This window comes from Mirounga leonina, unplaced genomic scaffold (genome assembly GCF_011800145.1).
Source record: "Mirounga leonina isolate KUSES-001 unplaced genomic scaffold, KU_Mleo_1.0 Mir_170, whole genome shotgun sequence".
Lineage (NCBI taxonomy): Eukaryota > Metazoa > Chordata > Mammalia > Carnivora > Phocidae > Mirounga > Mirounga leonina.
In genome coordinates, this window is record NW_023270433.1 from 10,108,682 (window position 1) to 10,135,505 (window position 26,824).

At 50.3% G+C, this 26,824-nt stretch overlaps 1 protein-coding gene across 2 annotated transcripts in view; it reads left to right on the forward strand.

Moving 5' to 3' along the window:
• The window catches only part of GOLGA1 (golgin A1), a 45,998-nt gene extending 19,758 nt beyond the window's left edge, over positions 1-26,240 (forward strand). The window contains exons 11-23 of one of the 2 annotated variants that reach the window (XM_035015823.1): positions 2,347-2,472; positions 4,231-4,326; positions 7,156-7,251; positions 9,131-9,283; positions 10,077-10,166; positions 17,202-17,291; positions 18,113-18,215; positions 18,327-18,484; positions 18,961-19,104; positions 22,326-22,385; positions 22,892-23,062; positions 23,547-23,633; positions 24,330-26,240. In XM_035015823.1, the coding sequence (XP_034871714.1) occupies positions 2,347-2,472; positions 4,231-4,326; positions 7,156-7,251; positions 9,131-9,283; positions 10,077-10,166; positions 17,202-17,291; positions 18,113-18,215; positions 18,327-18,484; positions 18,961-19,104; positions 22,326-22,385; positions 22,892-23,062; positions 23,547-23,633; positions 24,330-24,410 (1,455 nt within the window). In that variant the 3' untranslated portion in view covers positions 24,411-26,240. Of the gene's footprint in view, positions 1-2,346; positions 2,473-4,230; positions 4,327-7,155; positions 7,252-9,130; positions 9,284-10,070; positions 10,167-17,201; positions 17,292-18,112; positions 18,216-18,326; positions 18,485-18,960; positions 19,105-22,325; positions 22,386-22,891; positions 23,063-23,546; positions 23,634-24,329 lie in introns of both variants that reach the window. The other variant, XM_035015822.1, reaches the window with a different exon arrangement.
• Positions 26,241-26,824: the final 584 nt, after the last annotated feature.

Below are 26,824 nucleotides of genomic sequence, written 5' to 3' on the forward strand. Positions count from 1 at the left end.
TGAATCTTTAATTTATCACTGGTATGTGCCTTTGGGCTAGTTCCTAAGCTTCAGTTTCCTTCTAAATGGACACAGTGAAGGACTAGGGAGCATGAGAAGTGCTTCCTCATGCTCTGCTGACTCTAGCTACCACTGCTACCACCCTGCTACACATTATGATTATCGCATTATTAGTGAGAGACCCACCATGATTGGTCATCATGGCCAAACTCTTTTTCTTTCCTATCAAACTCTTTCCCCGTGTTCTCTGTTTTGTATCATGTTACCATTTCACCAGCCATCTGAGTTACAGACTTGGGAGTTGTCTTTACCTCTTCTCCCAGTTTCCTAGTCATGCTGAACTTGGCCCTCACCTCTTTGCATGTGCTGCACTGTACCCAGGCTTGTTCTGCCCCAACCCCCTTCTCCCTGGACTTGCCTCGTCAGGAGGCCTGATCTGATTTTCCCTAAACAGTTAATCCCTCCTGACTTTGATATAGCCCTTGTATGTCCCTCTGTTGCAGCATGATTGTATTATTTTATAATTAATTGTGTGTATATGTGTCTTTACCACCAGCCACTTTGCTTCTGAGGGTCAGGAACTATGTCTGGTTGTATCCTCAGAAGACTACACACGGTGTAGACTTGATAAAAGTTTACTGAATTATGGAAACTTGAATCTAGAGAGTTCAATCTCTGGAACCCTCTGCTACCTATACTCTCACCCCTGTGAGAATTTTTTGTTTAAAGATTTTATTTGAGAGAGAGAACATGAGCAGGGGGAGGGGCAGAGGGTGAGGGACAGTGGGGAGTGAGGGGCACAATGCGGGGTTCGATCCCAGGACCCTGGGATCATGACCTGAGCTGAAGTCAGACACTTAACTGACTGAGCCACCCAGGTTCCCCCTGTGAAAATTTAGAATGGCAAGTGCTTCCTCTTAAAATTTTAAGCCCAAGTTGCTACATTTTATTCTGAGGAGAGATTGGCTGGGCTCCAAGCTGAACATGAAAGTAGCTTGAGATAGATCAAAAGAAGCATAAAGTAAGGAAGTAGAGTGCTTGTGAGGAGGTACAGGTCTTCACAGTAAGAGTTGATGCTATAGGAACTTTTTTTTTTTGAGAGCAGGAGATCACAAGCTGAGGGAGGGGCAGAGGAAGAGGGACAAGCAGACTCCCCACTGAGCAGGGAGCCCAGTGCGGGGCTCAATCCCAGGACCCCGGGATCATGACCCAAGCTGAAGGCAGACACTTAACCGTTTGAGTCACCCAGGTGCCCCTATACGAACTTTTTTTGGAGAGGAGAATGGGCATCTTCATTGTATGCAAGGACCACTGGGGATCTAAGACCTTGTGTAATCAAAGCTTCCTGGACCCTCTGCTTTGACATTAGCAGCATTTGAAGATTGGTAATAGTGAGAGAAGCCAAGTTCCAAGCCGCCGCCACCATCACTGCCATCGTTGCTAAAGAGATAGACTGAGATTGGGCGCCTGGGTGGCTCAGTTGGTTAAGCGACTGCCTTCGGCTCAGGTCATGATCCTGGAGTCCCTGGATCGAGTCCCGCATCGGGCTCCCTGCTTGGCAGGGAGCCTGCTTCTCCCTCTGACCCTCCCCCCTCTCATGTGCTCTCTGTCTCTCTCATTCTCTCTGTCTCAGATAAATAAATAAAATCTTTAAAAAAAAAAAAAGAGAGATAGACTGAGATCAAGTAGATAGCTGTTTGTTTGGGGCCAGGGTGTGAGGGGCACAGTGGCTCTGCTCTGGTCTCTGTGCTGGGAGCCAGGATGAATGTGCTCCTGTGTTTTAGAAGTTCTCTCTTAGCCCTTAAGTCAGCTACATTGGCATCATTACTGCTTCATCCAGCCCCACATTTCCAGCAACATTGTTCTGTTGGTCATTTGTAGCGCTTGTGGGGTCCTTCTTGAGTGGGATTCCTCTGCCAAGTTTGGCATCTTGGCTAAAGATGTAGGTCCTGTTGGATGGACTAATAGAATTAAATGTGTGCTTGATGAGAGTAGAAGGTAGTAGATCATGACAGTACAAACGGGCTGTCTTAAGAGGAGCATCTTCTCAAGGTCCTGGCTACGTTCCACTGAGGTCATAGCCTTGTTCTTTCCCACATCATCAGTTGCTTAAGTTGAATGGGCGATTGCCTCTTGCTGCACTAGGTCTGAACTGGTGCCTGGGTCGTGCTGAGTTCCGGTCTGGCATCTTCTGTGTCCCTTTTCAAGGAAGATTTCTTAGCTTTGTGTTCTTCTGAGAGGCAGTTGAGAACACAATTTCGGGGAAATGTGATGGTCCAAGAGGAGACAGAAAGTGGGAGGGAGAAAGGGGTTATAGTGTAATGTAATCTCTGCTTTCACTTGCAGGCCACTGCTGAGACTCAAGAGAAGGAAAAACTCATCACCCATTTGCAGGAGAAGGTCTCATCCTTGGAGAAGAAACTAGAGCAGAACTTATCAGGAGAAGAACATGTGCAGGAACTGCTGAAAGAGGTAACTAGCTCTCTTCGGATAGCCACTGCTGGGGAGGGAGTGGGAACACTGGAGATTTCATACAGTCCTAGAGCTGCAGAGCCAGAAGGTCCACAAGCAGCTGGGAGAGAAGAGCACTCCCTCTGTCTTCAGACTGTCCTGCTTATGGCAAAAACAGCCACTTGTCACCTGTGTGTACCATGTTTTCCTCAGCAAAGGGAGAGCTTCGTTCAGAGATGCCTATGAACAAACAGCATCCTAATCACCAGTGAACCCCAACTGGTAATTTATGCCACTCGGGCTGTCTTATCTTACCGCCCTGCTCTCTTCCACCCTTTTGCACTTTCCAGTGGCCAAGGAAAATCGTTACTGTCTGCCTGTGGCGTGAGCAGGAATCGCCTTCGGCAGTGAGGGGACCCTCCTTTGCTGAGCGAGGCTGTTGAGCAGATTGGCTTTTTCCCCAGTGGTGTAGGTGAACTTGCTTTCTCATCAGGCCTGAGCCCATTGTCTGCCCATATTCTGCTCCTCCTCCTCTTTGTATCCCAGTGACTGACCTCACCATGACAAAGGTGACAAAGCCAAGACCTTGGGCCTAGATTAGATCCTCACTGTCTTCATTTCAACTAAACATCTCCATCTCCACTGCCACTGTTGTACTTCTGGGCTCCCAGCAACTCTAGCCTAGTCCAGAGCAGAGGTCTCCAGACTGGCCTCCCCAGCAGTGGTCTCCTCCCTCACCCCTGAGGTGGTCTTCCGTGCCCACTGCCGAGCGGGAATTCCTGGCCGCCTTGCTCCCTTAACCTTCTTCCCCAGCTCCCCTGCAGTCTACAGTGTGTATAGCATGGTTTCTGGGGTGTAAATTGATTTCTAGAATCAGACTGCCCTAGGTTTGTATCTCGCATCTTCTACTTACTAGTTGGTGACTTAGAGCAAGTAACTTAATCTGTTTGTGTTTGTTTTCTCCTCTGTGAAATAGGGTGGATAATTGTACCAAACAATAGAATTGTTAGGATTCAAGGAGTTACAATATGTGAAGTGTTAGAATGAAACTCTGAAACATAGTAGGGTCTCTGTATATTTTAGCTGTTAATATTATGATCCTTAGTATTGTGCCATCATCATTATTATAAAGCTTAGTGTGCACAGGAGGCACTTGGGGAGTTTGTTTAGAGTGTATATTCCTGCCCCAAGACATCGTGTTTTCAGTAGGCCCAGTGTAAGACCTCACCAAGTTAGTCGAACACCAGTGTGTGGACAACCCCACTTTATAAAATATTGCCTACAGAATTAAATTCAAACTCTTTTCGGCAGCATAAAAAGCTTCCCATGATCTGCCCCTTTGCCTGACTCTCTAGTCTTATTTCTTGACCCGAATCCACTATTACTTCAGCTTTTTGCAAGTCGTAGCTCTCCAAATGTCCCAGGCTGTTTCACGACTCCTCTGATCATCGCTCTGCCTGGGTACCCCCCGCCCTGGCCACCTGTGAATTAGGAAGCACCCACTTTTCCTAAGGCGGTAAGTGGCCTGCTCTACGCATCTTTGCGGGCACTAATTGCACTCTGTTTTTTTGTTAGTCTTTTGCCTCAGCCTCAAGGTCAAAGGAGTGTGTCAGATTTATCTGTGTGTACTTCCATTATATATGAATTCTATCTCAGCTGTTATTTTTAATGCATTTGTGTCCCCTGTGCCTCAGGCAAATCACAGTATGTGGTGACATCAATAAGTATTTATTCAATGGAAAAGTGACTGTTTTCTTTTACTCTTCTTTCAACTTACAGAAAACTGTTGCTGAGCAGAATTTGGAGGCTACCAGACAGCAGCTCATGGCAGCCAGAAGCAGCCAGGCCAACGCCATTGACATCCTGGAGACTCGGGTACTGACCTCACTCCCAGGGATTCCTGTTCTGGGTGGTAGCCTGGTTGGACAACATCGTTGAGGGAGAATCCCCTGGACTCAGAGGTTTTCTTTTGAAGGGACTGTTTCGGCTCTTACTTACACATGGCTGTTAGTCATCTTCTTCATTCTTGCCTCATCGCTGCCATTGTTCCACACAACATTGTTCTCTTGCTTATTCTCTTTTATCCTCGTTGCCTCCCCTCCCACAGGAAACCATTCTGATGGGGTTATTACAGATCCCTGTGTTGTGGGGTTACCTTAAAATGAGCGGCCTTGTTTTGTGTGCATGTGTGTGAATTTACGTAAGCGATATAGTTCACACACACCGTCCCCTTCACCCGCTCCACTCTGTCCGTGTCCACGTCGTTGTGTTTACTGCTCCACGTTGTGGTTATCTACCAGATGCTGGACATCCAGCTGGCCGCCCCCCTGTCACCACAGGCTTCACTGCACCGAATAGCCTTGTCCCTGTCACCTTGAGGACAGAGAATGCATATGACCTAATGTGACTAAGTAGGACAAGGACGTTCCTGCAGGGGCTGCCCCTGGCTCTACTCCCCTGGAGTTTCTGCATCTGCACTGCTGCCTTGTCCAGCCATTTGTTTTGTTTGCCAGTTTAATGAGTGTGAAGTGGTGGAAGGGGGTAAGAGATCTCTGGGGGGCCTCTTTCATAAGGACACTAACCCTGTCATGATGACTCCTCCCTCATGACCTAAGCACCTCCAAAAGGCCCCACCTCCTGTTACCATCACATCGGACATTAGGATTTCCACATGAATATGGGGGACACAACCAGTCAGACCATAGCAAATGCATAGCTCATTTTTAAAATCTTATTTCCTGATAAATATGCTTAAAGTTCTCTATTTCTCAGTACAGCTTGGTTTCTTTTATTAGAATTCATTTCTGTTTCTGAATATCTATCTTTTTATTGTGATAAAATATACATGACATAAAAGTTACCATTTTGGCCATTTCTAGGGTACAGTTCAGCGGCATGAAGCCCATTCACACTGTTGTGCAACCATCATCTCCAGAACGTTTTCATCTTCTCAAACTGAAATTCTGTCCCCATTAAATACTAACTTCCCATTCTCTCCCACCCCCAGCCCCTGACAACCATCATTCTACTTTCTGTCCATATAAATCTGACTACTCTAGGAACCTCATATTAGCGGAATCATACTGATTTCACTTGACATATGTCTTCAAGGTTCATTCATGTTGTAGCATGTGTCCAAATTTCATTCCTTTTTAAGGCTGAATAAGCCTTTTTTTTTAATTTTGAGTAAATTCCACACCACAAGTGGGGCTTGAACTCACAACCCCGAGATCATGAGTCACATACTCTACCACTGAGCCAGTCAGGTGCCTCAGGGCTGAATAAGCTTTTTTTTAAAAAGGCTTTCATTCCTTTATATGTCTGTACCACATTTTGTTTATCCCTTCATTTGTCCATGGACTGTTGTGAAAAATAAACATTAGTGTAGCGCTATGAACAAGGTTGTTTTTTTGTTTTTTTTTAAGATTTTATTTATTTGAGACAGAGAGAGAGAGAGCATGAGCAGGGGAGAGGCAGAGGGCGAGGGAGAAGCAGGCTCCCCGCCGAGCCAGGAGCCAGGAGCCAGACATGGGGCTCGATCCCAGGACCCTGGGATCATGACCTGAGCCGAAGGCAGATGCTTAACAATCTGAGCCACCCAGGTGCCCCTATGAACAAGGTTTTTGTGTGAGCTTTTACTTTGATTTCTATAGGGTTTATACCTAGGAGTGGAATTGCCAGGTCATATGATAACTCTGTGCTTAACCTCTGGAGGATCTGAATCTTTCTTGAGCTCTGCCTCTAAGTTGAGACTTGGGTAGCTACTTTCTGAACCCAGGAGTTTAAAAAACTAGGTTTCAGTTCTGGCTCTACCACTGATAAAATTTGTGACTCTGGACAAATAACATTACTGTTCTCGAGAACTCTGTAGGAATACACTGCTCTCTGGGAGTTGCTTTAGCTCAATCTTCCATGTGAATGTGTAAGAGGATCCATGAGACCTGAAAGTGTCCTCCTCTCGTTGGGTACCTGCTTCTTCTCGACAAAGCTGCAACCTTCCTTGTGTTTAGGTTTTAATAGTAAGCTTCCTCAGGGTCAGACCTTATTCAGCAAACAAGAGGACTTTAGCAAGGAAATTGGCAAAGATGGCTCGAGCCGGATAAAAACGCCCCAGTGGAGAGCCACATCCAGCTGGGCGGACAGGCGGGGTCCTGTCCCCAGGGCCAGCCGCACGGCCTCGTGCAAAGTCAGTGGGGGTTGATGCCTGTGGAATGAGTGCAAGTTTGTGTCATGAGCAGTCATCCCACTTCCGGGAATCTATCCTAAGGAAGTGGCTCAAGCCAGGTCACAGAACGTTGGGTGAAGATGTTAACTGCTGCATGGTCTCAGGTGGGAGAGTGGGGAAACCGCCAGTGCTGGAAGCAGTGGTTCAGTAAATTATGAGGTGTCCTTGAAGGAAATAGTCTAAGTTCTGAAGACCCCACAGGAACACAGAAGGAACCTTGAGTGAGGAGGAAAAATACAAAGTTTTCCTAGAACTGTATACAAAGTTGTAAAAAAAAAAAGGTCGTAAAAATACACCAGAGGAGAAGGTGTTAGAATGGTGGCGTTGTATAATCGTAGATGTATGAGTGTCTTTTTTCTAATTTAAAACTTTTCTGTAATGAACCCATTTTACAGTTTAAATGGATTTGATTTTTAAAGCCATATGTTACCGCTCTTCAGCTTCTTTTGAATGAAAGGAGGATTCTCTTTCCCCCTCAGGTGAAAGAACTCGAGCTGAGTTTGCAAGCGTCTGAGGAGAAGCTAAAGCACAGTGATGATGTCATGGCGGCTCAGGAAGCTCAGATTCAGGAGCTCGTAAGTGGTTCTGGGCCCCCGATGCTTGACCTTTACGCCTTTGCAGCTGCCCCAGACTCACTCCGGTGGGGTCTCTGGGCCTGACCTTAGATACAGCTGTGGAACTGGATGTGAGCGGGCGGCTTCGGGTAGAGGGAGTCAGGACCTGCTGGAGGATCCGAGTTACCCAAAGAGGTGGAGCCCGGCTAATGCCCATCTGACGGCTGGCCGTAGGGCCCAGCCTACTTCTGGGACTGTCAGAGGTGGTGGCTTGCAGCCAGGGCTGTGGAGAATAGGTCCCAGCTCTGGGGAGAACATGGCCAGGGCTTGGCCAGCTGTCACAGTCCCGGGTGCGGTGTTGAGTTAGAATCTAGAGAAATAAACAGTATTTATTGTATGCTTGCCGTTCCAGTCACTGTGCTAAGTATCTGCCCGTGTTTCACTTAGTCCTTGCTGCAGACCTAAGAGGCATGTGCAATTAGCCTCATTCTCTAGAGGAAGCTGGTTCGGAAAAACTGGGTCAGTAACCCAGTGGTCATGGTCTCCCAGCTAATAAATGGCAAAACCCTCACCTTTCTTAGGTCAAAGCCCTTGTTCATCATCACTGTATTATACAGATGGTCCCTGATTTATGATGGTTCAACTTAGTGATTTTTCAGCTTTATGAGATGCAAAATCAATATGCCTTTGGTAGAAACTGTACTTCAAATTTTGAAGTGTGAGCTTCTCCTGGGCTAAGGATGGGCAGTACAGTACTCTCCCTCCATGCGCCACTGTGGCAGGGAGCCCCGTCTCCCAGGCAGCCGCGTGATCACGGGGTAAACAAGTGGTCTGTACTGACACAGCCTTTCTGGTTCTCACTTTGAGTGCAGCATTCAATAAAATACATGAGATACTCAACACTTCAGTATAAAGTAAGTTTTGCCCAGCTGTAGGCTAATGCAAGTGTTCTGAGCAATTTTTTTTTTTTTAAGATTTTTTTATTTATTTATTTGAGAGAGAGAGAGCATGAGAGGGGGGAGGGTCAGGAGGGTCAGAGGGAGAAGCAGACTCCCTGCTGAGCAGGGAGCCCGATGCAGGACTCAATCCAGGGACTCCAGGATCATGACCTGAGCCAAAGGCAGTCGCTTAACCAACTGAGCCACTCAGGCGCCCCTGAGCAATTTTTTAAAAAACTTTTTGGGGCTCCTGGGTGGCTCATTCGTTAAGCATCTGTCTTCAGCTCAGGTCATGATCCCAGGGTCCTGGGATCGAGCCCTGCATCGGGCTCCCTACTTGGCGGGAAGCCTGCTTCTCCCTCTCCCACTCCCCCTGCTTGTGTTCCCTCTCGCTTTGTCTCTCTCTGTCAAATAAATTAAAAAAAAATTTTTTTTTAAGATTTTGTTTTAAAAGTTTTTAATAATCTCTCCACCCAATGTGGGGTTCAGACTCTCAACCCCGAGATCAAGAGTCACATGCACCGCTGACTGAGCCAGCCAGGCGCCCCTGTTCTGAGCATTTAAAGTAGGCTAGGCTAAGCCGGGATGCTTGTTTTGACTTCTGTTTCCAATTTACAATGGGATTATCGGGTTGCAACCCCATCATAAGCTGAAGGAGATCTACACTGCCTCCCCGGGGAAAGCCTCAGCCGTAGAAAGCAGCACCAAGTAAGGGAAGGAGGGCTGTGTCTTGGGACTGGCTGGTGCCCTAAGGTGTCCCCCCAGCACCGAGACCAGTCCCAGACTTCGGCTTCTGAACGGGCCAGCGGCAAGAGGCGGGGCTGCAAGTGGGGACCGGCACAGCTCGCAGGCCAGAGATCAGGAAGGAGAGTTGTTTCTCCCGGCCACCCATCTTTGGCTCACTGAGGGAGAGAATGGGGTCCTCGGCGTCCCCACGGCTAACTGTCGTCCCCCCGCCGTAGGCCGCCGCCCGGGAGAGCAGCGCCGCGCCCCTGCAGGCGCCGGCCCTGGAGCGGCAGTGCCCGGAGCGCATGCGCACGCTCGAGGCGCAGCTCGCGGCCCCGGAGAGAGCCCGGGCGGCCGCGCAGGCGGCGGCGAGCGAGGGCGGGAGCGAGGCCCGGCGGGCGCCGGCTTCCCGCGGGCGGGGCTGCCGGGTCTGTGCCGGCGAGAGGCCCAGCCCCCCCTCTAAACGAGGGAACCACTTTTTTGGAGCAGTTTTTATTTTTCCACCAAGGGACCTGCTCATGAGAGTGGCTGTAAAAAGGCTGCTGTTAGGAAGACCCCAAACAGATGGCTTTCCTTTTCTTGGGGGCTGTGCAGGGACTTGCTGGCACTTCCTGTGCGGCCCCTTCAGCCTCTTCCCGCCAAGTCTCCACAGTGTTCTTGTTCCTCCCTCGGGGCCCCTCCCGCTCTCTGGTCCCCCTCCCCGTTCCACAGCTTCTGAGTCCCGTGCCATGTGTCTTCTTGTGAGGCCTGTGTCCCCTGGCTCTTTCTGACCCCTGCCCCATTCTCCTCGCCCGCCCCTGTAGTGACACAGAGGGTGCGATGCATTTTAAAAGGCTCCATGTCGGGGCGCCTGGGTGGCTCAGTTGGTTAAGCGACTGCCTTCGGCTCAGGTCATGATCCTGGAGTCCCTGGATCGAGTCCCGCATTGGGCTCCCTGCTCGGCAGGGAGTCTGCTTCTCCCTCTGACCCTCCCCTGTCTCATGCTCTCTCTCTCATTCTCTCTGTCTCAAATAAATAAATAAAATCTTTAAATAAATAAATAAATAAATAAATAAATAATAAATAAATAAATAAATAAATAAATAAATAAATAAATGGCTCCATGTCTGTAGGGCTGTGCCCAGGGAAGTAGGGGAAAGCCCTTTTCTTCTTACACGTGCTTTTCTCAATTTGCAGAGAGAGCTGGAGCAAGAAAATGCAGCCCTCAAAGAAAGTAAGAATGAATGTGAACGTTCTTTACACCACCACCAACTTGAACTGAAGAAGCTAAAGGTATGTACCTAACGGCGCCAGCGTGTCGCAGCGGTGGCCTGTCTCTCACGTGTGTACTGGGAGCAGCCCAGTGAACGTTCTGTGCTCCGAGTGGAGAAGGCGTGGACTGGCATTTGTTCAACAGTTCCGTGAGACATTTGCTGGAAACAGTCACCTCAGTACGTCCTCTCAGTGATCCAGGATGGTAGGAAGAATTATGCTCATTTTGTAATTAATGTCATCTGAGGCTCTGAGTATAAGTAATTTGTCCAAATTCCGTAGTTAGTTTGAGGTGATGCTGGTCTTACTTCACTCAACCAGCTCCCCCTCTGTGCCACCGTCTGCAGCTGCCTGAAAGTCATGCTGTCAAAGCACTGGTGTTGATCTTTCCAGTGGGACTAGTAAAGCAAGGGCTTACGTGGTCGTAAGGACCTTGTCCGTTTACGTTGGAGCCCGTGTGTAGAGATGAAGGAACAGTCTACCTTCTGAGAACTTGGTGCTTTAATCAGACATTGCCCGCTTCTCTGCCTGGACATAACTGGATGCAAAGGAAAGAGAGTTTCTGCCACTTTCTTAGAGGCCTCCAGGGTCCTCGGTCCCCTTTCAAAGAAGCCCTTAGATGATGGATCATTGCAGTACTTGCCCAAGTTGGTCATGACACAGAGATCTTACGGGTCTTTTGGCAGAGACCTTCTCAAAACATCCGTAATGGGACCCCCAGGTGGCCCAGTCAGTTAAGCATCTGCCTTCACCTCAAGGAGTCCCACATTGGGCTCCTTGCTTAGCTACTCCCCCTGCTTGTACTCTCACTCTCTCCCCCTCGCTCTCTCTGGCAAATAAATAAATTTAAAAATCTTAAAAAAAAAAAAAAAAAGATCCCTTTAAAAAAACAAAACAGAACATCCATAGCTGAGGGTCTGCATTAAGTAAGCTCTCGGTAATAGTCTCTGCTAGGGTAGGTAGCTGCTAAGGCAGTAGTGCTGAATGGTGGGAGCTGTGTGCTTTGCAGTCAGTCTGTTTCCCTGCATGCCTTCAACAAACATTGGAGTACCCGTAGGTGCCACTGTAGGTGCTGGGATATGAGCAAAACAGACGAAACGTCCCCTCTGTGGAGCCGGTAACTAGAGATGGCAGATGAGCGGTAGTCATAAATGCCATGAAGAGAGTAAAGCAGAGTGAGGGACAGAGAGCAGGGAGGAGTGGACTCTTTTGGATATGGAGGTTAGGGAAGGCTTCAGTGATAATTTGAGCAAAAGCCCTGAATCATATGAAGGGGCCAGCAGTGTGCATGTTTGGGAGGGGAATAGTCCAGACCGAAGAAATAGCAAATAGAAAAGCTCTGAGGCAGGAAAAAGCTTAGTTTGTTCAGAGAACAGCACAAAGATCAGTGTGGCTGCCGCTTAGTGGGCTGGGGGAGAAGAGGAGGAGAGGAGGCAGGCAGGGAAATAGTTGCGAGTTTTAAGCAAAGAAGTGATGGGAGAAGTTTTGTGGGATGTTTTGTTTTGTTTTGGTGGGCAGCAAAGCAAAGTTTATTGAGCGATAGTACAAAGCTCCTGAAGAGGGATGGGACCTGAGAGGGTGCAGGGAGAAGTTTTGTTTTAAAACAATTACTCTGGCTCTTTGTAGAGAATGTTCTGGAAAGGAAGCAAGTAGAGAAGCAGGAAGACCTGTTAGGAGGCTCGGATATTATATTACTGTTTAAGGGCATAAAGGACAAAATTGAAAATTTCAGCAGAGGTTTGGAAACTATCCTAAAAGGTAGCAGTGTTAAAAGGGAAACAACTTAGAACATGAGAGCCAGAGAAAGTAGAGCTGGAACTAAGAATGTGGTAGACTCGGAAAGGGCATGCGGAAGCTTTCGGGGGTAATGAGTATTTTCACGGTTTTAATTGTGGTGACGGCTTCACCCTAACCTAACGACATTGCACGCTTGAAATATGCACAGCATATTGTTATATTTCAGGAAAGTTGTTTTTAAAAACAATATGTTTAAAAAGAAAAAACAATATGTTTAAGAGCAGATTAGAACTCAAGAGAGAACTAGTGAAGTGGAAAGAAGGACAGAATGAAATATAGAAAAGGCATGATAAAAGACAGGATCCTGGGAGGTACCTGATCCCAGGTCAGTGGGGGCTCAGAAGGGAGCGCACAAGTGAGACTGAAGCAATTACTATTTTTTAAAGATTTTATTTACTTATTTTTTTTTTAAAGATTTTATTTATTTATTTGAGAGAGAGAGCACATGAGAGGGGGGAGGGTCAGAGGGAGAAGCAGACCCCCTGCTGAGCAAGGAGCCCGATATGGGACTCGATCCTGGGACTCCAGGATCATGACCTGAGCCGAAGGCAGTTGCTTAACCAACTGAGCCACCCAGGCGCCCCTATTTACTTTTTTTTTTTTTAAAGATTTTATTTTTTTTTATTTTTTAAATATTTGACAGAGAGAGAGAGAGCAGGAACACAAGCAGGGGGAGTGGGAGAGGGAGAAGCAGGCTTCCCGCTGAGCAGGGAACCCGATGTGGGACTCGATCCCAGGACGCTGGGATCATGACCTGAGCCGAAGGCAGACGCTTAACGACTGAGCCACCCCGGCGCCCCGAAAGATTTTATTTTTTTTTAAAGATTTTTATTTATTTGAGAGAAAGTGCACGAGCTGGGGGGGAGGGGCAGAGGGGCTGAGGGAGAGGGAGAAGCAGGCTCCCCTCCGAGCAGGGAGCCCGATGCGGGGCTCGATCCTAGGACCCTGGGATCTTGACCTGAGCTGAAGGCAGACGCTTCACCGACTGAGCCAGCCAGGCGCCCCTATTTATTTATTTTAGAGAGAAGGAGAGCAGGGGGAACAGCAGAGGGAGAGAGAATCCCAAGCAGACTCCATGCTGAGCACAGAGCCTGACGCTGGGCAGACTCAGTCTCACAACCCTGAGATCATGACCTGAGTGGAAACCAAGAGTCAGACGCTTAACCAACTGAACCACCCAGGTGCTCTGAGACCACAGCAGTTATTGAAGTGATAATAGCTAAGAAGTTTCCAAACTGCTGAAAGCTGTCAAGTCACAGGTATAGGTATGAGGATTCTTTTTTTTTTTTTAAGATTTTATTTATTTATTTGACAGACACAGTGAGAGAGGGAACACAAGCGGGGGTGGGAGGCGTGGGGGAGGGAGAAGCAGGCTTCCCGCTGAGCAGGGAGCCCGATGCGATGCGGGGCTCAATCCCAGGGATTGACCTGGGATCATGACCTGAGCCGAAGGCAGATGCTTAACGACTGAGCCACCCAGGCACCCCAGGTGTTGAGGATGCTTACAAATCCAAACAGGGTAAATGTTATTTTTAAAATGTTTTTAAAAGATTTTGTTTGTTTGTTTGTTTGTTTAAGGGGGGACATCGGGGGGAGGGGGGAGAAAGAACATGAGCCAGGGGAGGGGCAGAGGGAGAAGTGGACTCTCTGCCAAGCAGGGAGCCTGATGTGGGGCTCGATCCCAGGACCCCAGGATCATGACCTGAGCCGAAGGCAGATGCTTAACCAAATGAGCCACCCAGGCACCAGTTATTTTTTAATTTTTTTTTTAAGTTTATTTCATTTTAGTAATCTCTTACCCCAGTGTGGGGCTTGAACTCATGACTCCCGAGATCAAGAATCACATGCTCTTCTGACTGAGCCAGTCAGGCGCCCCCAGGATAAATTAAAAAAAAATTTTTTTTAAGATTTTATTTATTTATTAGAGAGCGAGATAGAGCAAGAGAGGGAACACAAGCAGGGGGAGTGGGAGAAGGAGAAGCAGGCCTCCCGCTGAGCAAGGAGCCCAATGCGGGGCTCAGTCCCAGGACCCCGGGATCATGACCCGAGCCGAAGGCAGACGCTCAATGACCGAGCCACCCAGGCGCCGCCCCCCCGGCAGGATAAATTTTAAAATCTATATCCAGACACAGCATGGTAGTAGAACTAGAAAAACCAATAAAACAGAAACAAGGAATTAGCCACCAACAGATTTGCACTAAAGGGAGTGCTAGAGAGCATCATTCAGGTGAAGGAAGATTCTCCATAGATGCACGGAAGATGTAAGGCAGTAAGAAAGAATGAAGAGTGATGATCATTGCAACTAATGTACACAAGAAGAAACAGAAAATCTGTCCTGCAGTGTATCCATCATGGTCCAGTCAGGAGAAAGGAACCATACCAGTTATTTGAGTGAGAATTTATGTTCTCATGTAAGGTTTTTAGTCCAGCACAGAAACAGTCATAAGCTGTCACGAAGGTGATGGAATGCAGGAATGGCTACAACTAAGGGAACAAAGCAGAGAAGGTGGAATTATTAATCTTAGGAATTAAGACAAAGAGCCCCACAGATCTGACACTCGGACCTCTGAGCAGGGGACGCTGTTCAGTGGGTGCTGGTGTGTGTCGGGGGAACAAGGCAGTGAATGAAGTCAGCCCCACGTCCTGGCACTTCAGGACGAAATTCTGCTGCCCCATGCAGCAGCATTGCTCACAGAAACAGGAAGCTGACAAGAAGGAGCAAGTCTCTTGCTCTGTCCCCCTGCCTTCCAGGCTCCCTTGAGTTCCTCCTGTGGGCAGAGATTCATATGGAACCAGCTAGACAGGCAGAAATGGGGTTTGTGGAGTCCCAGGCATAGCAGGGCAAAGCAGAATATGAAAGGGGGAAGCGGGTCGATAGGCGGTAACAAAAACCAGCACACGCACAGGCTGTTAGGAGGTGTGGTTAATTTTCACACGTTTGGGGAATGTTCTCAATGTCTTGGATTTCTAGTTTAATACCATTATGGTCAGATAATACACGAACTGATTTCAGTTCTTTGATATTTACTGAGGCTTGTTTTATGCCCCAGCCTGTAGTGCCCGGGGAAATAGTGCACTTCCGCCGTGAGGGGAAAGCATTCCGTAAGTGCTCCGTAGATCAGGTTGGGTGAGAGGGCTGTCCAGATCTTCTCTGTGTTTTCTGATTTTTCTTTTTTGTCTTCTTGTTCCATCAGTTCGTAAGGGTGGTGTGCTGAATCTTCCAGCTATGATCAGGGATTTGTCTCTTTCTCTCTTTAATTCGGCCCATCTTTGCTTCACGTACTTTGAAGCACTATTTTTCGGTGCATACATATTTCGAATTCCCTCCGGGAAGGCATTCCCAGGTGCAGAGGGCTGCCGGAGGCGGGGAGCCCGGTGGCTGAGCCGAGCCAGGTGGCCCCGAATCCCGTGGTCCTGGACCGGCTGGGGCTTCACAACCACACCGACTCTGTTCTGCCTGCCGGCTGGCCGCTCACTAACACATTCTTGAAGGAATCTAGTTTCCTTTTTTTTTTAAACTGAACCTATTCACCCTTGCCTTCAAGAGGATTAGCCTGAGGATCCAGTGTGACCCTGAGGAAAAGTGACGCGTGCAGTGCCGGGCAGGGGGCAGCTTTGAGTCTGGTTCCTGCCTTCCCCCGCTTTCCTGGCTTCCGCGCAGTCTGCCTGCCATCCTCTGAGACGTCCGCAGTCCCAGCTCTCCTCTCATCCTCCCCAGAAAAGCCTTCTGCCACCCTCCACCCACAGGACCAGGGTTTCAGAACTGCTTTTCCTATGTCAACAGAGCCTCCTGATGAGAGGTGTTGTCTGGGGTAGGTAGGGCAAGGTCCCTCCTCTTGAATTCAGGCACCCGTTTTTCTCATCTTTACTAGAGATGGACTCAACGGAAGGTCAATTCTGACAATTCCACGGTAGGAGCCAGAATGCCCCTGGCCAGGAGGCTGGCCTCCCCCCTCCGTGAACCAACTTGTACCGCACCCAGTGGAAAGGGAGGTGTCGAAGGGGCGATAAGTAGCTCACAGAACCAGCAAGACTTGTCCGACTGGAACCGGGCGGGGCGGGGGCGGGGGCAGCCCTCAGGTCTCTTTTCTTCCTGCATCATGCTATTTCCTGCCCTGTCAGTTAGCCAAACTCTTTTCTCCATGATGCAGACTGCGGCCTGCAAATTGGGTGGACATCACCACAGCAGCTCCAAGCTGGTAACATGCCAGCTCAGGAAAGAGGGCTTCTCCCCTTAGGCTTCACCATATTAAAAAGGATTCTGATATAAAAGGGGATTTTGATTGGTCCATCTGAAGTGACAGAGCCACCCCGTGGACAGGTCAGTTTGGCCAAGGGGTACTGTGATTGGCCAGGTCTGAATCACATGCTTATCCTTGTAGCCACAAAATGGGCATATCATTATTGGCAGCCCTACCAGAACCACGTGGAACTGCAGGGCGCAAGTGGGGAAGAGCAGTGATGAGGCTCTTACCCCCAAAACTGGGGCGATCCTGGGTAGACCGGAAAAACAGATGTCCCTGACCAGAACGAAGGCGCCTGAGAAGTCTGGGGACTGAGCAGTGAGCACAGCATCCGTCACAGGGAAGAGAACTGATGTGTTTGTCAGGAGATAGTTCCTGTGCTCTGGGGAAGGCTGAGGAGGTAGCCGTGCTCGGCGTAGAAAATATTCTGGCTGGTAGAGTCTAACAGAGGCTTGGCTCTGAGCTCAGACAGATGCTGGCTTGAAATCTGGCTGTCCCACCAACTGTGGGACCTCAGGCACATTCACCTCTCAGAGCCTTTTTCTCTCCTCTAAAATGGATAATTTTGATGAGTCTGTGGCATTTTGTCTTATTACAATTCAGTAATTGCTTCTTATTTTTCCTGTAATTGGGTTGCTCCAGTCCACTAGTCCATTCACGTGGGCCTGAGGATCTTCGTGTTCCGTGTTGATTTCATTAGACCAGCTCTTCTCTTCCAAGTTCTCGGTCTCTCCTAACCTTGGCCCAAGAACTGACTGGTGTGCCCAGGGGATAACCGACCCTCCGCGGTGTGCCCATTTGCGGAGAGGCCGATGGGTTGCCCAGGAGGACAGTTCCCGGAGGGTTACAGAAGGCATTGCAGTGAGCAGGCAGCCTGGGAACCTCGAGAAGCAGTAAGAACATTAATCTGGCCCTGTAAGGCCGTATTCCCGTGGTGGGCTTCAGGTAGCGTGCAGCTAAGAAACTGTGAAATGAGTTCTGAGACCCAATCTCCTCCCTGTTTTCTGGATTGTAGGAAGAATGGAGCCAAAGAGAAATTGTGAGTGTCGCCATGGCTCAAGCCCTGGATGAAGTGCAGAAACAGAGGGAAGAGTTCCAGCAACAGGTAGGCCCCGCTTGACCCAGAGGCGTGGGCCTGGGGTGGGGCCGGGGGTGGTGGTGAGTTCCAGCCTCAGGTAGGACCAGCCTACCTCCCCTTGTGTCCAGGACAGGGGCTGGACCTAGGTCTCAGGAATGCCAGCAACTGAGTGATTCCCCTGAGGTCTTTGGAAGGTGGGAGAAAAGTGTTATAAAGAAATCCTCACCCCACAGGATAGGTCTTTTTTGATTTTTGATGGTCAGTTATTGTTCTAAAGCTCACCTGGGGAAAAGCCCATATCCAGGCACCTACCGGGCTCTAATTCTGTGAGGGGGCCATCACTGGCCACAGGCCCCCAAGACTGTAAGACAGCTGAGCTGTCAGTGGGAAGGATGGGAAGTGCCTTCCTTTTCAGACAGACTCAGCATCAGGCCCCAGACCTGGTAGTTACTGGGCCCCAGGCCTTCAGTAAGTCCTTAACAAACGTGAGTCTCAGTTGCCTCTGAAAAGACTTGAGGATAATTACACATGTAACAGACATGTGTGACAAGGTCACATGTATCAAATGCCAGGCATGTGACGGGCACTCAGGACCCGCAAGGCCGGGCCGAGCAGCCGCATGTCCTGGAGGCCCAGCGTAGGCTGGGTGGGCAGTGAGGGGAAGCTCCTGTGCAGGGCTCCGGCCCCGTGCGTGCCCTGACGAGCAGCGCTTAGCTAGGGGGTGTTCTAGGCTGTGGGCTGCAGGGAGGGATTCATGGGGGACCCTGGGTAGTGGAAAATTGGAGATTCCTTTTGGGGGAAAGGCGGTTACTGCTGCCAGCCTCGTCCTGTTGGTCTTTCTCTCCAAGGCTGCTAACCTCACAGCTGTCATAGATGAGAAGGAGCAGACTCTGCAGGAAAAAACTGAAGTGATTCTCCAGAAAGAGCAGGAGATTTTCCAACTGAAGAAAGGTGAGGAGTCTGCCCCCGTCGAGCCTTCTGACCTGCTCCCCACCAGGTACCCCTGCCCTGAAGTGGCGCAGAGTCACCAGGCTGACGGTTGCCCCCCTCTGCCTGGCCTAGGTCACGACTCTGCCCTGTCACAGATGCACCAGCTGCAGCGTGAGCTGGAATCCCTGCAGAGCCTGAGGGCAGAGGAGTCCGAGGCTGCTGTGAGCGACGACGTGCTGAGGCGGCCCAGCCCAGAGCAGGGGTTGACGCGCTCAGTGCCTGAGCCTCACGTAAGTGCCCACTGGAGCAGTGGGCCGGGCATGGCGCGGCAGGACGCACGGCTGACCACTGCAGTTGGCCTTGGGGAGGTGGTGGGAAGGGGGTGGCGGGCTTACAGGACGACACAGCTGGTGCTCTCTAGCTCCGGGATGTTGAGCAGGTCATTTCCCTGTGCTCCAGCTTCCTCTCTTTAAAGTGGGGGTGCTTGTGGGTGTCGAGGAGCCCATCGGATGTGGCACCACGTGTCAGGGTTCAGGTGTTAAGAGCCCTTTCCTTCCAAGCACACTCGCTGCGGGGAAAGCTGATTGTCCCTCTGGAAGGCCCTGGACGGGATCTCCACAGTTCAGGCGTGGTTCCTGGCCAGCTGCCTGTTCGAGCTCATCAGTCCGCACCTTTGGAACCGATCTGGTCCCCTTCCCCAGGGACCTGCAGCTTAGCTTGACCGTTACCTTGGCCTGGCTGTCAGCTTGCTGCCACCACCCTGTAGGTAACCTCGAGGGCCACACAGGACCCCATGTTCCAGATTCCAGCGGCAGAGAGAATCCCAAACGGTGAGGTGGGGGTCGTGGACCTGGGGCAGCTACAGAAGGAGAAACAGGACTTGGAGCAACAGCTTCTGGAGAAAAATAAGGTGAGGGTGCTTCTTGCCTCAACTGTCTCTCTCCCTGCACTTTCCCCGATTTGTGCCTGAAACCGTCCGGTCCCTTCCTGGAGTTCGGCGGACGCCCCTGGGCACGTCTCGGGGAGCTCTTACCTCTCTGGCAGAGGGCCTTCTTCCTGTCTTTCCACCTGTCTGCGTGCCTGTCACACCCCCCCCCAGCTGAGATACTGTTCGGAGTGTTAGAGCTCGAGCAGTTGTGAGTTCAGGTGTTCACAGCCGCCTGTGCTGTCACCAGCGGGTCCTGTTGGACCAGTCACCTTACCTCTCACTTCCTCTCCACGGCCGTGACATGACCCAGCGATGCCGGTCTTCAGGTGGTTTGACCGGGGGGCAGGGGTGGGGGGGAAATGAAAGCGTTTGCCAGCTGTCCTGTAACGTTCCTGGTAGTTGGCAGGGGGTCAGTGAATGCCATGACTGCACGCACCCCGCCAGCCGCTGCACCCTCCGGTGCGGGCTCTCGTTCCGTCCTGGTGTCCAAGGGCCCTGGAAGTCAAGCGTGCTGGCTGCTCGTGGCTTGGCCTCCAGAGTGTGATTGCGGGTGTGTATTTTTCTAGACCTTTAACAAAAGGAAAAAGTGCTCATCTCCTCTCTCTTGCGCGTGCACACACACATTTAATCTTAGTGTGAAATGTAAAATAGAGAAGAGTGTACAAACACTGTGTGCCCCAGGGCCCAGCCCTCAGACCTCCGCTCTCATGGCACTCAGTCACTTGCTGCACGCTGCTCGCAAGCCCACACGCTCCTGGGAGCCCTAGATCGTCTCTACCTCCGCGGCAGTGTCTAAAACACATCTGAAACTTAAACCACCCAAACTTCAAACTCACCGTGCTGCCCGGCACCGGCTGCCGCCCTTTAGCTCAGTAAGTGTGAAAAGTAAAAATCTTGGTGTCATTTTCAACCCTTGTGTCTCTCCCACGAGCAACAGCCACACCTTTAGCCAGTCCTTTTGACTCTCCTTTCAGGCTACACCCAAACTGAGCTGCTCCCCATCCCCACCACGGCCGCCACCCAAGGTCAGGTTACCATCGTCTCTCCCCTACAGGCTGCTGTTCGGCTTCTAACTGTTTTCCCCGTCACCCCAGGGTTCCACCCCTCTGATGACTTCCTCTCTCTATAAGCCAAGTCCTTGCAGGGGCCCACAAAGCCCTGTGTGGTTTGGCTCCTTGGTACCCTTTTTACTGCACCCCCTCTGCCATCCCCAGCACTTCCTCTCAGCCACATTGGCCTTGCCTTTCTGTGAATATTAAGCACCCTCCTGCCTCAGGGCCTTTGCACTTGCTGAGCCTTCTGTCTGGAAGACTCTTCCTGCAATTCCCTCACTTCCTTTATGGTGTCATTTTGTCAAGGAGGCCTCCCTGCTACCCTTGGCAGCCCTCACCACCAGAACCTCCTGTCCCCTTACCTTGCTCTTTTCTCTCCATACCTCTTAATACCTCTGATGTACTAATATCTGGTTATCGGCACTTTTCCCTCCTGAGAGCAGACATTTTTCTTGTTTTGCTTATTGTTTTCCCCCAGCCTCCAGATCAGTGTCTAACACATAGTAGGGACTCAATCGGTATTTGTTAGATGAATTAATCCATGAGCCAAAAACCTAGAAAATCAGGTAACATAAAATAGCAAATGTACTTTGAGATGAATGTCCAGCCTCGTGGTCAGCCAAAAGAATAACAGACTGAAACAACACATTACCATTTATAAAATAGGGTGTATTGGAGGCCATTTAATGTGCTTGATAGGAGCTGAGCCTCTGACAGAGCCATCTCATTCTGTGGAGAGACTGTGGACATACCTCTGGAGAAAGCAAAGCTGACCAACGCTTTAAAAATGGAGGCTCAGCCCCACTGTAAGACCTGGGGTATCCCCTAGAGTTACTGTCACATTAAAGGTTAAAATTAAGGGGGCACCTGGCAGGCTTAGTTGGTAGAGCATGTGACTCTTGATCTCAGGGTCATGAGTTCAAGCCCCACACTGGGCATAGAGCTTACTTAAAAAAAAAAAAAAAAGGAAATCTGTGGAAAGGTATGAAAACTCTGATAAATGAAAAACACTATTCAAAATTCTAGCTAGCGGAGCGCCTGGGTGGCTCAGTCAGTTAAGCGTCTGCCTTCGGCTCAGGTCATGATCCCAGGGTCCCGCATCGGGCTCCCTGCTCAGCAGGGAGTCTGCTTCTCCCTCTGCCCCTCCTCCCCACTCCTTCACTCTCTCTGCCCACCCCCCAAAATAAATAAAATCTTTTAAAAAAAACAAAAAATTCTAGCTACTGAATCCAAGATTGGTGACATAGACAGAAGTCCACAGGAAAAACTAATTTTGGTGTTACAGTTGTGAGACTTGGGAGAAACATTTAACATTTTTTTCCTTTATTGCTGATTATACAGTAAATGCTTTCATCGGGAAAACAGGTTAGCCTTTCTAGTGATGACTGGAGTGTGTAGCAAATTACACTTAAGACTAAATTCACTAAAAATAAATAAAAGAAAATTTAAAGACTAGATAAGGACAGAAAAACCATGATCTCTTACACTGTTAAAAATAAGCATTGAGGGCGCCTGGGTGGCTCAGTTGGTTAAGCGACTGCCTTCAGCTCAGGTCATGATCCTGGAGTCCTGGGATCGAGTCCCGCATCGGGTTCCCTGCTCGGCGGGGAGCCTGCTTCTGCCTCTGACCCTCCCCCTTCTCATGTGCTCTCTGTCTCTCTCATTCTCTCTGTCTCAAATAAATAAAATCTTTAAAAATAAATAAATAAATAAGCATTGAGAATGATGATACTTCAGGAGAGCAGTGATGTGGGATCATGGCACATAAATATAATCCTGAAGGACAAAGCGTACTGTCCAGAGGGGTTTCCAGCTGCGCTCCTTCCAGAGCAAGCACCAGAAGCCATCCTGAGGGCCAAGCCCCTGTGGGGAGGCTGGGGCAGCCCTGGGCCCGAGCATTCCACAGAGGGGGTGCGACAGTGGCCTTTGCAGGGCCCGGAGAGCTCGTGCATGCAGAGCGGCCAGAAGGGGTTAGAGCCCCGGGCACGCAGGTGTGACAACACAAGGCTCTGGGGAGACAGGGCAGGATCTTAGAATAGGTGTGTGGGGTCCCAAGGCGGTGGCTGGCTGTTCTGTTGTTCTTTGCACCTTAACAATGGTGAAAAGTGCATTTGATGAATGGCTTTTTGTGGGGGCGGGGCTTTGTCTCAGACCATAAAGCAGATGCAGCAGAGGATGCTGGAACTCAAAAAGACTCTCCAGAAGGAACTGGTAAGTGCCCCTCTTCTGCCTCATGCCTGATGATGCGCCCCCCCCATCACCCGCCTGTTGATTGCAGGGGGTTTCTGGAAAGCCAGATGTTGGCTGGTGGGACAATGGCCCTGCCCGCTTGAACATGGCTCTGCAAAGTAGCCGTGTGACTTCGGACATGTGCCGTCCTTCCCCGAGCCCTGAGCTCTGAGAAGTCAGTGACATGACCTGTGCGCCGCGTGCCGTGCCCAGACCTGGGAGAGCAGCGCCTCTGCCCTTTTTGGGGTGCTCCCTGCCCCAGAGGTGTCCTGACCCGGGTAAAGGAAATGTCTGAACTTCCCCACATGACCTCCTTCTTCGCCAGCGGCCACCCCACCTGGGGGGCGAGCCTTCTTCAGACACTGGAAGGCACTCCCTTCCCACGGGGGGCCCTCTCAGCTAGCGCGCCAGGCCTGCTAAAGGATCGGCGGGTGGTTTTCGCACCTGTCTCGGGGCTTCAGTGTAGCATCTTTCCATTGGGTTTTCAGAAAATCAGACCCGACAACGAGCTGTTTGAAGTCCGGGACAAGCCTGGCCCTGAGATGCCGAACATGGCCCCTTCTGTCACGAATAACACTGACCTGACTGATGCCCGAGAGATCAACTTTGAATACCTGAAACACGTGGTTTTGAAATTCATGTCCTGCCGAGAATCTGAGGTAAAGGGCTTGAGTTGCCTTTTGGGTTCCGAGTGCCTGGCTCATTGTCCAAGCCTCTCATGGCTTCCCCCCAAGGCCATTTCTTTCTTCCTCTGCCACGTTCTGATTTGCCCACCAGTGTGGGTACCTCGTCCTTTGCCCAGCGGGCCCTGACCTGCGGACTGCAGCAAGCAGGGGGGCCGAGAAGGGGGCGGATGCTGAGTTCAGGAAGCTGAATCTGCCCCAGATTCCTGCCTCTGCTGAAGAGCAGGGCAGCTGCTGCGTGGATGTCCCGGCGGTCTCGCCGGTCCCCAAAGGAAAAGATGGAGGGGAGAAAAAGAACCGGTCATTGTCGTTAGACCTGAGAAAGCCCAACCTCGCCCTCCCCGTGGTCCTTGCTCACCCGTCGGGAGCAGAGCCCGGGAAGCGCTGCTGCTTAGACCCCCCCGGCGCCCCCGCTCCATCCCCACCAAGGCCCATGACAGCACAACTTCCTTTGTTTCAGGCTTTCCACCTTATAAAAGCTGTCTCAGTGTTGCTGAACTTCTCAGAAGAGGAAGAGAACATGCTCAAAGAAACCCTGGAGTACAAGGTAGGTCGCCGGCTGCCGTGGCTCTTAGAAACTGGAGTTACCAGCCCCGCGCTCAGCCAGCTGTCCCCAGGATGCGCTTGCTTCCTGCACACAACGTTCATGCGTGCTCCACCCACAGGCTTCGTGCTTTCCTGGGCTCTTTCACCAACGTCTCTAACGGCAGCAGCCCCGGGGCTGGCCCGGCGTCCAGACTTTTTTTTTTTTTAAGATTTTTATTTATTTATTGAGAGAGAGAGAGAATGATAGCATGAGAGGGAGGAGGGTCAGAGGGAGAAGCAGACTCCCCGCTGAGCCGGGAGCCCGATGCGGGACTCGATCCAGGGACTCCAGGATCATGACCCGAGCCAAAGGCAGTCGCTTAACCAACTGAGCCACCAGGCACCCCCGGCATCCAGACTTTTTAAAAAATAAAATATTCAGAAAGTACCTGCTGAAGGGATAGAACAAAAAGAAAATCTTAAGGCAGAATTACCTACAGTCCCAGCCCCTGGTTTTGGTCAGCTCCGTTTTCTGCTGCTCCCCCTCGCGCCCCGCAGCCTGGTTTCCGCAACCAGCGTCTTCACGGCGAGCTCACGGCAGGCGCCACGGGCGTGGAGGGCCGCAGGGGCGGCTCGGGGATGGGGGGCGGGTGCCTTCAGCTTCCTTGGAACCTCATCCTGATGCTCGTCTCAGGAACCCTTTCTGTTTCCAACCCAGATGTCATGGTTTGGGTCCAAGCCAGCCCCCAAGGGCAGCATCCGGCCATCCATCTCCAACCCTCGGATACCGTGGTCCTAGATGGAAGTGCCGACAGGCGGGGCTCCACGCGATGACACTTTTTCTGTGAAAAGAACACTGACACACCAGTCTGGGTGGGTTTTTAATCACTGTAACTGCAGTATTTTGTACAAGCGTCAAAACATTGTTTACAAGACTTAAGGCCCCCTTCCCGACAGACTGATCTGAACCTCAGGAGGTGGCTGTCCCTGCCTCATCGTGCTCACCAAACGGGAGGGTCCTGGCACTGCCCACATTTCCGCCGTGCTGCTAAAATCCCAGCTCTGGCCGGCACCCGTCCGCACCTGAATCCTCTTAAGTGTCCACGCTAGCGCTTGAAGCTGAAGCCCTCAGCCTCCGGCAGGGAGGAGGCACTGGGTCCACCCCGTAGTGACCACGCTGGATGGAAAGACAGCCCTTCGACGTGGTGCCCAGCAGGCCCGAGCCTCGTGCCCTGCCACGCAGCCAGCTCACTGGGGTGGGTGTTCAAATTCCCCTTCCCAGTTAGCTTGTTTGGGTTCAGATGAGATAGAAGAGGCTTTTTACCCCTTTCACCTTGTTTCTCAAACCACCCAGAGTTTTAGATGTGCCCATCTTTAAGGTACTCTGGGGCCAGTGTGGATTCATGAATATGCAACTTTCTGACAGTATCTCACTTTACTGAAGAAAACTAGCAGATATATGAAAAAAGATCCTTAGTACCAAATACACTCAATTGCCTTTTTAATGAATGTACTTGTCTTGGATAGGTTGCTGGTAAACCATTTTAAACTATTTTTTATAGCTGAAGTTCTTCACTACTATAAACGTGTATTATAAAATCCATTTAACTGGTGTTCTTAAAGGCAAATCAGAGCATCAAGAGGAAATTATTTCTAAGATTGGGATGCCTTTCCCTTTTTTAATTTCACTAGCATTCTATGGTCTCTGCTTCCCTCTGAAGCAGTGGTGGTATTTCATTTGCTTTGCTCTTAATTCTGTGTTGTGAGACTGAGCAAATGCTAATCCCACGTTTGCTCCGGTTAAGGACAGTCTGCTCCATTCAGGGCGAGCGGCAGTGGTCCCTCCCCCATCCCTGACCAAAACGTCGGAAGCCGTCTGCCACATGTGTGGAACCACCACCTCTCCCCCCACCCCCACCCCCATGTTTCTCAGAAGTGCCCAGGAATAAAACATATCTACGGGAAAACACGGATTTGCAGAGTTAATGTACTACGTTTCCACAGACCTGGGCGTACCAAGCAAGGGCAGCATCACCGTCACCCCAGCTGGGCTCTCTGCCACCCGAGCCACCCATAATCCAGGTGCCTCCCTCCTCACGTGGCTCCTCCCTGCAGATGGCTTTCCTTTGTTTAGAATTTCCATTTATCTGGTGGGGACACAAGACAGCAATTCCTTCTGTTCTGTAACTGCGGTGAGTAAGAGGGAGCTTTTCCAGCTGTTCCAGGAGAGTCCCCACATCGGGTGGCTCAGGGCTTGCCAACCGGTCCGACTCCGCTGAGGCCTCTCCAGCCCTTGAGCTGGTCTCACCCCGCCCTGCCCACAGCCCCCGGCAGCTTCCACTCAGCCTGGACCTGCTTAGGGTGCCTTCTGAGTGGGCTTTCCTCCTGCATGTCGAATTTCCTTCAGCTTTAAGAGGAAGAGTGGAGTAAATATTCTAAATGATTTAATGCACTTTTACTTGTATAAAACGTTCTGTGATAGAGACAGTATGTATAGCCCTTTATATGAGCATTGGATTTGGATCTCTCTCCGTGTTGTAAATAGGAATTGTATTATCTAAGACTGCTGTAGAAAATTCATTTGTGGTGTCACTTTTTGATTAAAGCTCTTTAATCCAGATGCCACTAATCCAGATGCAACTACAGTGGGTTTTACTTGATAGTCTGGTGTCAGTATTTGACTAATGAAATTTGGTACTTTGTGTCTTGTATTTAATACTCCGAGGCCAACTTCATGGTCTACAGAACAGACCTTCCAGTTTGGTGAGCAGAGACGTGGGGAGGGCGGCTACTGGGCTGGAGAGCGGAGATGTGGGGAGGGTGGCATGCCCGGAGAGCATGGAAGCTCCGTGTCCTTCCCCCTTCCGTTCCCCGGTGCAGCTCTTCCATCTGGCTGTTCCTGAGTATATCCTTTTATGATAAACCAGTAACCTAATAAGTACAAAAAGGGGGCAAGGGGAGATGGCTATAGGACATTTGTCTTTCAGAAAGCACCCCCCCCCCCAATTTAGGTAAATACGTGTAATTTAATGAAGCCAGCAGTCTAGTCCTACCTCCCAGGAATGGTGGGGGTTCTGCAGAGGAATTGGAAGGGTTGTGTCACTTTGGTCAATGTCTTCTCTCCAAGAACCACATCAATAGGGTCCTTTAACAATGCAGACTGCAGTTCCATGTGCTTAAAAGGTTAAAAAAACATCTTGCTCTTCAAAGAAG